We start from the raw sequence: 12,050 nt of genomic DNA on the forward strand, positions 1-12,050 counted from the left end.
TTTCATGGCTCCAGTCACCATCTGCAGTGATTTTGGAGCCCCCAAAAATAAAGTCTGACACTGTTTCCCCATCTATTTCCCATGAAGTGATGGGACCAGATGCCATGATGTTAGTTTTCTGAACGTTGAGCTTTAAGCCAACTTTTTCACTCTCCTCTTTCACTTTCATCAAGAGGCTTTTTGCTTCCTCTTCACTTTCTGCCATAAGGGTGGTGTCATCTGCATATCTGAGGTTATTGAGATTTCTCCCGGCAATCTTGATTCCACCTTGTGCTTCGTCCAGCCCAGCGTTTCTCATGATGTGCTCTGCATATAAGTCAAATAAGCAGGATGACAATATACAGCCTTGACGAACTCCTTTTCCTATTTGGAACCAGTCTGTTGTTCCATGTCCAGTTCTAACTGTTGCTTCCTGACCTGCATATAGGTTTCTCAAGAGGCAGGTCAGGTGGTCTGGTATTCTCATCTCTTTCAGAATTTTCCACAGTTTTTTGTGATCCACACAGTCAAGGCTTTGGCATAGTCAATAAAGCAGAAATAGATGTTTTTCTGGAACTCTCTTGCTTTTTCGATGATGCAGTGGATGTTGGCAATTTAATCTCTGGTTCCTCTGCCTTTTCTAAAACCAGCTTGATCATCTGGAAGTTCACGGTTCATGTATTGCTAAAGCCTGGCTTGGAGAATTTTGAGCATTACTTTACTAGTGTGTGAGATGAGTGCAATTGTGTGGTAGTTTGAGCATTCTTTGGCATTGCCTTTCTTTGGGATTGGAATGAAAACTGACCTTTTCCAGTCCTGTGGCCACTGCTGAGTTTTCCAAATTTGCTGGCATATTGAGTGCAGCACTTTCACAGCATCATCTTCTAGGATTTGAAATAGCTCAACTGGAATTCCATCACCTCCACTAGCTTTGTTTGTAGTGATGCTTTCTAAGGCCCACTTGACTTCACATTCCAGGATGTCTGCCTCTAGGTGAGTGATCACACCATCGTGATTATCTGGGTAGTGAAGATCTTTTTTGTACAGTTCTCCTGTGTATTCTTGCCACCTCTTCTTAATATCTTCTGCTTCTGTTAGTCCATACCATTTCTGTTCTTTATCGAGCCCATCTTTGCATGAAATGTTCCCTTGGTATCTCTAATTTTCTTGAAGAGATCTCTAGTCTTTCCCATTCTATTGTTTTCCTCTATTTCTTTGCACTGATTTCTGAGGAAGGCTTTCTTATCTCTCCTTGCTATTCTTTGGAACTCTGCATTCAGATGCTTATGTCTTTCCTTTTCTCCTTTGCTTTTTGCTTCTCTTCTTTTCAAAGCTGTTTATAAGGGCTCCCCAGACAGCCATTTTACTTTTTTGCATTTCTTTTCCATGGGGATGGTCTTGATCCCTGTCTCCTGTACAATGTCATGAACCTTAGCCCATAGTTCATCAGGCACTCTATCTATCAGATCTAGGCCCTTAAATCTATTTCTCACTTCCACTGTATAATCATAAAGAAATCTGATTTAGGTCATACCTGAATGGTCTAGTGGTTTTCCCTACTTTCTTCAATTTAAGTCTGAATTTGGCAATACTGAGTTCATGATCTGAGCCGCATTCAGCTCCCAGTGTTGTTTTTGCTGACTGTATAGAGCTTCACCATCTTTGGCTGCAAAGAGTATAATCAGTCTGATTTCGGTGTTGACCATCTGGTGATGTCCATGTGTAGAGTCTTCTCTTGTGTTATTGGAAGAGGGTGTTTGCTATGACCAATGCATTCTCATGGCAAAACCCTATTAGCCTTTGCCCTGCTTCATTCCGTATTCCAAGGCCAAATTTGCCTGTTACCCCAGGTGTTTCTTGACTTCCTACTTTTGCATTCCAGTCCCCTATAATGAAAAGGACATCTTTTTTGGGTGTTAGTTCTAAAAGGTCTTGTAGGTCTTCATAGAACCGTTCAACTTCAGCTTCTTCAGCGTTACTGGTTGGGGCATAGACTTGGATTACTGTGATATTGAATGGTTTGCCTTGGAAACAAACAGAGATCATTCTGTTGTTTTTGAGATTGCATCCAAGTACTGCATTTCAGACTCTTTTGTTGACCATGATGGCTACTCCATTTCTTCTAAGGGATTCCTGCCCACAGTAGTAGATATAATGGTCATCTGAGTTAAATTCACCCATTGCAGTCCATTTTAGTTAGCTGATTCCTAGAATGTCAACATTCACTCTTGCCATCTCTTGTTTGACCACTTCCAATTTGCTTGATTCATGAACCTGACATTCCAGTTTCCTATGCAGTGTTGCTCTTTTATGGCATCGGACCTTATTTCTATTACCATTTGCATCCACAGCTGGGTATTGTTTTTGCTTTGGCTCCATCCCTTCATCCCTTCATTCTTTCTGGAGTTATTTCTCCACTGAGCTGTAGTAGCTTATTGGGCACCTACCGACCTGGGGAGTTCCCCTTTCAGTATCCTATCATTTTGCCTTTTCATACTGTTCATGGGGTTCTCAAGGCAAGAGTACTGAAGTGGTTTGCCATTCCCTTCTCCAGTGGGCCACATTCTGTCAGACTTCTCCACCATGACCCACCCTTCTTAGGTGGCCCCACACGGCATGGCTTAGTTTCATTGAGTTAGACAAGGCTGTGGTCCATGTGTTTAGATTGACTAGTTTTCTGTGATTATGGTTTCTATGTCTGCCCTCTGATGCCTCTTGCAACACCTGCTGTCTTACTTGGGTTTCTCTTACCTTGGATGTGGGGTCTCTCTTCATGGCTGCTCCAGCAAAGCGCAGCCACTTTTCCTTACCTTGGATGAGTGGTATCTCCTTACAGCCGCCCCTCCTGACCTTGAATGTGGAGTAGCTCCTCTCGGCTCTCCTGCTGAGATCATTAATTATCCCTCCCTTAAGATCATTAATTACTGAGACCTGTTGCAGGGCAAACATTGGGCCAGGCTTAGATCACAAAATGGCTTAAACCACAATGAGTTCTTTTATGTTGAGAAAGCGATTCTTGGTTCACTTTCTCCCGGGACCCCTTAACCAGTCTGCTCACAGTTAGAATAGGTAGGAAGATCGAGGCCTGTCCCCTGACATGCCCAGGCCAGGGAGCCTGGAGACTGAGTGTGAGCAACTGAAGAACAGGCTAGAAGAATGGGGTTTTTATGTTGCACTCTAAAAAATCTTTAATGACTTCTTATCTTTTTTTCTAGCTGAGTTACGCAATGTGACAAACTGTCAGTCTAACCAACCAAGGTAAGGGAAAAATACTAAGAATGAGGCCAAAAGAATTAAGGATGTAGTATTCCAAAAACAACCATTTAGCATAGTTAGGGATCCTTGTTTCAGTGTTAACCTTTGTCCTCAGCTACTTGGAAATACATAACAATCACGTCTCCTCTCTAGCCCTATCTTCTCAATTTCCATGTTAAAAGATGGAATCAATAACATAGTTCTCCTTTAGAATGACTTAGTTTATTATTGCTTTTAAGAGGGAAACCAGAGATAAGCAGAGTTTCGAACTACGTTTCAGTTAGTTTCAAGTAGTAAAGTCTTGAAAATGGCAATTGTGAAGAGATCAGAGGAAGTTATAGATCAGTAAAGGGTTTGGGTCATGTGTGACTCTTGAAAAGAGGTCAGTGTCAATTGACAGATTTTGGGCTTGTTGGGGAAACTTGATCCAGGAACACTAGAGGCAATAAGAGACTCAGATTCTTTTTCTTCTGTAAATTGAGCTACTACGTCTTTTGTCTTTAGTAATGAAGGTGATGCTATCAAAGTTTTCGTACGAATACGCCCACCTATAGAGGGTTCTGGATCAGCTGATGGAGAGCAAAACTTATGCTTATCTGTGCTCTCTTCTACGACTCTCCGGCTGCACTCCAACCCTGAGCCTAAGACCTTCGTGTTTGATCATGTGGCCAACATGGACACGACTCAGGTAATGATAATTTGGGGAGCTCCACTTTTCATTTGGGACATACAAGATTCTGTTACTTGGGAGAATTTCATTTCTGATTTCATCAGTTCAATAGATCTCAAATAAGTAAGGAAGCTCACATATTCCATTAGCATTTTAGATTTAATTTCATTAAATATTTTTCTGCCTCCGTCAAAGTTTGAACAGCATGACAAGCCTGTTTTACTTCCCCTCTCCAACCAGTGTTGGAGGTTATTGAAAGTATACTTTTGAGAACCCCTGGATGATTGATAAGTAAAGTTGAACTGCCTAGTTTAAGAATATCTTAGTTCTGGCTGCTGTTACACAAATAGGAGACTGGGTGGTTTAAACAATAAACATCTATTTCTCAGAGTTCTGGAGGTTGGGAAATCCAAGAGCAAGTGCCAGAGATCCAGTGTCTTGGGAGGACTCCCTAGACAGCTTCCTTCCACTGTGTCCTCACGTGGTGGAAAGAGAGAGTTCTGTGTGTCTTTTGTTATAAGGGAACTCAGGCATACCTTGTTTTATGGCACTTTGCAGATACTGGGTTTATTTACATACAATTGAAGGTTTGTGGCAACTCTGCATTTTTCCAACAGCATTGCTCACTTCATGTCCTTGTGTCACACTGTGGTCAATATTTCTTGAAATATTTCATACTTTTTCATTTGTGACCCCATATCCTTTGTGACTATATATTTGTTATGGTGATCTGTGATCAGAAATCTTTGATGTTACTGTTGTAACTCTTGGCATTTTTTAGCAATAAAGTATTTTTATATTAAGACATATACATTGTTTTCTTAGAAATAATCTGTCCCACACTTAATAGACTATAATATAGTATAAATTTAACTTTGATATGGACTGGAAAACCGAAAAATTCATGTGACTCACTCTGCTGCTGTATTTACTTTATTGAGCTTGTCTGGAAATGAACCTACAATATCTACAAGGTGTGTCCATACTGGATCACGAGGGCTCCAGTCTCATTATTACTTACTTCCCAAGGACCCCATCTCCAAATACTATCACACTGGGGCTTAGTATTTCAATGTGGGAATTTTAGGGAGGTTACAGACATTCAGGGGCTTCCCACACAGCTCACTGGTAAAGAATCTGCCTGCCAAGCAGGAGATGTGGTTTCGATCCCTTTGTCGGGAAGATCCCCTGGAGAAGGAAATGGCAACCCACTCCAGTATTCTTGCCTGGAGAATCCCATGGACAGAGGAGCCTGGTGGGCTATAGTTCATGGGGTTGCAAATGAGCTGGACATGACTTATCGACTAAAACCACTTAGACAGTGATCGATATAAGATTACTATGGTGTTGGGTCTTCCTTGATGGTCCAGTGGTTAAGACTCATCCCTCTTGGGGGAACTAAGATTCCCACATGCTGCAGGGCACAGCCAAAAAATAATTACTGTGCTTTCAATAACTTTTGCTAATTAAGAACAATTTGGTTAAAATCTAGTCAGCACTGTTCACTGGAACTTTCTGTGGTAATGGAAATGTTCTGTATCTGTGCTGTCCATTGCATTAGCCTTTAGCCACACATGGTTATTTAAGTTTAAATTAATTAAGATTAATTAAAATTTAAAACCCACCTTTATAGATTATTAGTTTCTCAGATGTCCTAGCCACATGTGGCTAGTCATGTGTGATATATGAATAGTGTGTCTGAGGACCTGACTTTAATAGCCACATATGGCTAATGTTTATTGCATTGGACATCACACATATTGATTGTTCCCTCGTAATACACATGATTTGTGTTTTTGGTGACATGTAGATTTTTAGATCTTTTTTTTCATCTAGGACATGTCTGAAAAATGGAAATAGAAAGTGAGTCACATATATATTAATAATTTAAAAAATTTTAATAGCTACAGTTCTGGCTGTTCTGCATACCTTGTAGGATCTTAGTTCCCTGGCCAGGGATCAAACCTGGGCCCTCAGAAGTGAGAACACCGAGTCCTAACCACTGGACCACCAAGGAATTTCCTAGTAACTACATCTTTAAAAAATTAAAAAGCAATGGGTAAAATTAATTTTAATTCTGTATCTTATTTGACCTTGTATATCTAAAATACATTTCAACATGTAATGAACATAAAGCAAGTTATTAATGAGGTATTTTCCATTGTTTTTTTCATGTTCAACCTTTCAAAACTGATGATTGTTTTATATTTACAACACATCTCAAATTGAACTAGACACATTTCAGGTGCTCTGTAGCCTGTGTGACTCACGGCTACTAATACTGGACGGTGCAGGTGTCTGAATCCTTGCTTTGTTAATACAAGTGCATCTGTTGTTGTACAGTCACTCAGTTGTGTCCGACTCTTTGCGACCCCATGAACTGCAGCCCACTGGGCTTCCCTGTCCTTCACCATCTCCCAGAGTTCACTCAAACTCATGTCCATTGAGTCAGTGATGTCATCCAACCATCTCATCCTCTATTGTCCCCCTCTCCCAGCTTCAGGGTCTTTTCTAATGATGCATCTACTTGTATATAAAAATGAAAGGAAAAATCAGATAAAAGTTTGTGGGAAAAGTACTGAAGAACATATAGGGGTATGTATTTTATGCTAATAGCAGTATAATATTGTGTGCAACATGCTAATTTCTATATAAAGTCTAGATGTGGGGTTTAAATCTATAATTGCATAGCAGATTAATGGATATAATTATGTTTACAGCTTTATCATCTTAGATATTTTAGCCTTTTTTTGTATAGTGGATATAATTTTCACATTGCAAATGACAATTTACACACAAATTTTATTATATTTTAGAATGTCGTTTAGGGAAAACGTTTTCATTTTTGTAAAATGCTAACATATTTGGTGCTTACATTTATAGGAGTCTATGTTCTCAACTGTGGCCAAAGGCATTGTGGAGTCTTGCATGAGCGGTTACAATGGCACCATCTTTGCATAGTAAGTTGTCTCCTGTGCTCTTATACAAGGTTACAATAGTAAGTGCTTCTATTTGTTTCCTATGGCTGCTGTAACAGATGACCACATACTTAAGTGGCTTGAAAAACACAAATTTATTATCTTACAGTGTTGTGAGTCAGAAGTCCGACAAGGCTCTCTGAGCTAAAATAAAGGTGTCAGCAGGACTGTGTTTTGCTTCTAGGCCATCTCAGCAGACAGAGCTTGGTAATGTGTGCACATATACTAAGTCATGTGTGGAGACATATCTACAATTGTTTCTGTTGTTGTCTGTTTCTTTTGAATATATACAGTAAGCTAGACTTGAGTTCATGCTGCTGCTACTAAGTCACTTCAGTCGTGTCCGACTCTGTGCGACCCCATAGATGGCGGCCCACCAGGCTTCCCCGTCCCTGGGATTCTCCAGGCAAGAACACTGGAGTGGGTTGCCATTTCCTTCTCCAATGCATGAAAGTGAAAAGTGAAAGTGAAGTCGCTCAGTCGTGTCCGACTCTAGCGACCCCATGGACTGCAGCCCACCAGGCTCCTCCATCCATGGGATTTTCCAGGCAAGAGTACTGGAGTGGGGTGCCATTGCCTTCATGCTAATGTCTGAGTAATCCAAGGACTGAGAATCGACATGGGTTCATTCTAACCTTTCTTTCTTTTTTATCTGTAACTTCCTGGCTGACAGAAACCTGGATTCCTACTGCTATCATCCATTTATTTATTTGTTCAGCCCTAGTACACATGCAAAGCAGTTTCCAAATTGTTAGCATGGATCCTTGTGAGAAACAATTTTACTGAGTACATTGTTGATGCACAGATCCTTTTTTTCCCTTAAGTCCTACAATTTCTAATCAAAACCTCCTTTTCTGCCTACTGCCTTCAGTGCAGTGTGTCATGAACTTGTAATCAGTTAGATGCATTTCATTCCAGGGTCTCTGACATCCTAGTTTGATGTGTTTTGCTTGTTTATTACTCACCCTTTGTGATGTACGGTTGCTTAGCGTATTGACAGTTGCAGAGTCATGTTTTTGGCACGCCTACTGAAGAGAGCAGTCCCTTTCCCTTCAAAGTTCCTCTTGTTGCATTCACAGTCAACCACTTCTTTTTCTCCCAACTGCTGGATACACTAATATATTTTCCATTGCTCTTTTGCCTATTCCAAAGAAATCACATAATATGTAGCCTTTTGCTTAGTAAAGTGTACTTGGGATTTTTCTGTGTTGTTGCATCCATCAATAGCTTTTTCTTTCTTTCTGTCTTTCTCTGATTGCTTCCAGTTTTTAGTGATTATGAATGTTAGTACAAACATTCAAATATTGGGTTTTATGTGAGCATAAGTTTTCAAATCACTTGAGTAAATAAAAAAAACTCCAGTAAAAAAAACTGGAGATACAGTTGCTGGGTCCTATAGTATAAGAAACTATCAAACTGTCTTCAAGATGTATATTGAAAGTGCATGATGATGGGAATTCCCTGGTGAGCCTGTTATTTGGACTTGGTGCTTTCACTGCAGTGGCCTGGGAAAGGGAACTAAGATCCTGTAAACCCCTCAGTGCGGCCAAAATAAAGTGCACAATGATTGTGAATTTCTAAGTATTGGCAGCCTTCAAATATTGCTCTAGATTTAATATTAGAATGTAAGCTGACAATCTTGGCAGGTATACAAGGTGAATTTTATAATTATTTTTTTCCTTTTCTCCTAGCAACAGACTTCCTAATTTTATCTAGAACCAGAAGTTTTTAATAGAATGTAGTGAATTTAGTGAATTATATAGTTCATTTTGAATAGCTGATTTTTGTGTGTGTATATGTACCCTTGGTTTATCCATAATAGGCTCAAAATAAAAGAAAATAAAAATCCAGAAGTCTGAAGCTTGGGTTCATCTTGCACACACTTTCTTCCTTGAAAATTTCCCTTTGCCTTTCATGCTTGCTTTTCAGTTGTGTTCAGCAGAACTAAATGTTCTCTCTTCATCCGTGAAGCACTTAACCATTTTCTCATATTTCTTCTCAAGAGAAGAAAGGATTTTTTTTCACAGAATATTTTGAGTGGTAAAGCTCGAAAATGAAATCCCCAGTAACCAGAGATTATGTATCTTCAAAGTGTTTCCTGTAGGCATACTAATCATAGTATTTAGTTTGAAAATTACTTTTGGTAGTTGAAGATAGAAAGGAGAAGTACATTGAGAGAAGTGAGCATTGATTTATCGGTTGATTGAGCATACTTTCTGGTTCATGAGCTATTTTTAAAAATATCTATTTAATGTATTGGCAGCACCAGTTGTTAGTTGCGACATGTGGGATCTTGTTTCCTGACCAGGGATCAAACGTGAGCTCCCGAATTGGAAGCATGGAGTCTTAGCCACTGGACTGCCAAGGAAGTTCCTAAAGTTATTGTTAATAGTGTCCCCTTCACTTTCAAGTAGGGCACTCAGCAATATCCATTTCTCATTCTGAGTTAACTACAGAACTTATCGCCAACCTGCTTCCAAAAGAAATAGGTAAACAAGCAGATTATGCTGTTTTCTAGCTCTTGGGGCATTGAACCAAAAAGTAAACTCAAAATTTTATGTTTGTGCTATGAATCCAAGCTAAACACATTTATCATCCTAACTGACAACTATATTCAACTTAAATTTTTATTTTTGTATTTTGTTTGTTACCCCTATCTCTCAGGGTACCTGAGAAATCATGACACTACCCAAAATAAGCCTATAGCCTAAGGATGTTTTTAATTGTTTTATTTTTAGTATGACAGTATCTTAGTATCTTTTAAAGGCAGAATTTAGGAGAATTGCTGCATTATTTAGAACAGAAAAAATTAGGAAAAAAATCCAATTGGTTCTGGTTCAATAAATTATGATACATTCGTGGAGTACTATGTAGCCATTAAACATAAAGAGGTAGATTTCTATTTACCCATGTAGAAAAATGTCTGAAATTAGGGAGGAAAAAAAACAGGTTGCAGAGAAGTATGAATAACGTCATTCCAATTTTGTAAATAAAAGTTAAATGAAAACTCTGATGGCTGTGTTTGTATACTCTGGAAGGACTTATCAGACAATTAAGAGTAGTTAGCTCTTAGTAGTAGAATAGGAGAGGAAGAAAATGGATCATTCACTTTTTACCTGGTATAAATTTTAAGAAAGAAAGAAAATTAGTTCTTTGTGGGGAAAATTTATATACTAGTAGACTGTACTAAAATTAGGTAGTCTGCCGTCTATGGGGCTGCACAGAGTTGGACACGACTGAAGTGACTTAGCAGCAGCAGCAGACCATATTAAAATTAGGTAGTCTTCTAAATTATATGTGTGAAAATAATATATAAAACATTCTTTTTTACAGTGGACAGACTGGTTCAGGGAAAACATTTACCATGATGGGTAAGTAAACTAGAGATTAACATTTACTGGCTTAGTCTACTCTTTCATGATAACAGAACTTAGCATGTTTTTTGGAAAGTCATACTTTCTGTGTATGATGTTGAACTCATGAAATTAGGGTCATTTCCCACGTTCTTGTCAGATTACGACTTCCATTATATAACAGTGAAATCTGTGTTTTTGGCTATTTGCAGTTTAAAGCTTAGCACAGAATATGTGCTTAACTAACAACTTTTGAAGAGGGTTTAATGAATTTTTACATATTTATATACCCATATAACCACTCTTCTGATCAAAATTCCTAATCAGTAACTACTCCCACTCTACCCCATGATGTATGTATTACTCTGACTTCTGTATCACTAGTTTTGCTGGATTTTGCACTTCTGTGAGTGACATTTTACTGTGTTTACTCTTTTCTGTCTGGAGTCTTTCTGTCAGCATGAGGATTCTGAGATTCACTCATGTTATTGACTGTAGTAGTAGTTTATTTCCATTACTGTATAATATATTATTGTATGAGTAGACCACATTTTCCATTCTGCTGTTGCTAGAGAGTTTTAGACCCCATGAATAATGGTGTTATGGACATTTTTTCCTTGTATGTGTCTTTTAAAATTCATTTCTATTGAACTTTAAACTTCTGGGGGTGGACTTGCTGGGTCACAGTTTGTGTACGTTCAGCTTTTGTAGATAGGGCCATGATAGAGATGTGTCAACGTGGAACTTCCCAGTGCTCCATGTACATGTCCACACTTCATATTGTCCTTTTTAAAAAGTTTAGTTGTTCTGGAGTGTGTGTAGTACTGTCTCATTGTGTTTTTATTTGCACTTCCTTGATTTCCATTGACCACCTTTTATACATTTATTGAACATTTAAATAGCCTCTCTGTTAAATGCACATTCAAGCTTTATTTCTTATTTAAAAATTAGCTTATCATTTTCTTACTCATTTGTGAGGATTCATAAAATAGGTTAGCTCTTTGTCTATAATATAGATGACAAATTTTTCTCTAGTTTTTTTTCTGTTGGCTTACTTAAGTATTTCTTATACCAAAATTTTTATTTTTATATGGTTGAATTTCAGGGTTGTTTTTTTTTAATGGTTTCTGAATTGTGAGTTTTAGTAAGAAAGGTCTTCCTTTCTCTAAAATTACAGCAACATACATACAGATCAGATCAGATCAGTCGCTCAGTCGTGTCCAACTCTTTGCGACCCCATGAATCGCGGCACGCCAGGCCTCCCTGTCCATCACCAACTCCCGGAGTTCACTCAGACTCATGTCCATCGAGGCAGTGATGCCATCCAGCCATCTCATCCTCTGTCGTCCCCTTCTCCTCCTGCCCGCAATCCGTCCCAGCATCAGAGTCTTTTCCAATGAGTCAACTCTTCTCATGAGGTGGCCAAAGTATTGGAGTTTCAGCTTTAGCATCATTCCTTCCAAAGAAATCCCAGGGCTGATCTCCTTCAGAATGAACTGGTTGGATCTCCTTGCAGTCCAAGGGACTCTCAAGAGTCTTCTCCAACACCACAGTTCAAAAGCATCAATTCTTTCTTCACAGTCCAACTCTCACATCCATACATGACCACAGGAAAAACCATAGCCTTGACTAGACGAACCTTTGTTGGCAAAGTAATGTCTCTGCTTTTGAACATGTTATCTAGGTTGGTCATAACTTTCCTTCCAAGGACTAAGCGTCTTTTAATTTCATGGCTCCAGTCACCATCTGCAGTGATTTTGGAGCCCAGAAAAATAAAGTCTGACACTGTTTCCACTGTTTCCCATCTATTTCCCA

At 38.9% G+C, this 12,050-nt stretch overlaps 1 protein-coding gene and 1 non-coding gene across 3 annotated transcripts in view; one reads left to right on the forward strand and one right to left on the reverse strand.

The window, feature by feature from the left end:
• KIF15 (kinesin family member 15) overlaps positions 1–12,050 on the forward strand; it is a 59,041-nt gene that overhangs the window by 8,154 nt on the left and 38,837 nt on the right. For both annotated transcript variants that reach the window (XM_055556947.1, XM_055556948.1), the window contains exons 2-5: positions 3,195–3,237; positions 3,739–3,922; positions 6,788–6,864; positions 10,216–10,253. In XM_055556947.1, coding sequence (XP_055412922.1) covers positions 3,195–3,237; positions 3,739–3,922; positions 6,788–6,864; positions 10,216–10,253 — 342 coding nt within the window. The remainder of the gene's footprint in view (positions 1–3,194; positions 3,238–3,738; positions 3,923–6,787; positions 6,865–10,215; positions 10,254–12,050) is intronic.
• On the reverse strand, positions 5,849–5,921 carry TRNAE-CUC (transfer RNA glutamic acid (anticodon CUC)). Its single transcript has one exon. It is a non-coding gene; the product is annotated as a tRNA-Glu (tRNA).

Source organism: Bubalus kerabau, chromosome 20 (assembly GCF_029407905.1).
Source record: "Bubalus kerabau isolate K-KA32 ecotype Philippines breed swamp buffalo chromosome 20, PCC_UOA_SB_1v2, whole genome shotgun sequence".
Classification (NCBI taxonomy): domain Eukaryota; kingdom Metazoa; phylum Chordata; class Mammalia; order Artiodactyla; family Bovidae; genus Bubalus; species Bubalus kerabau.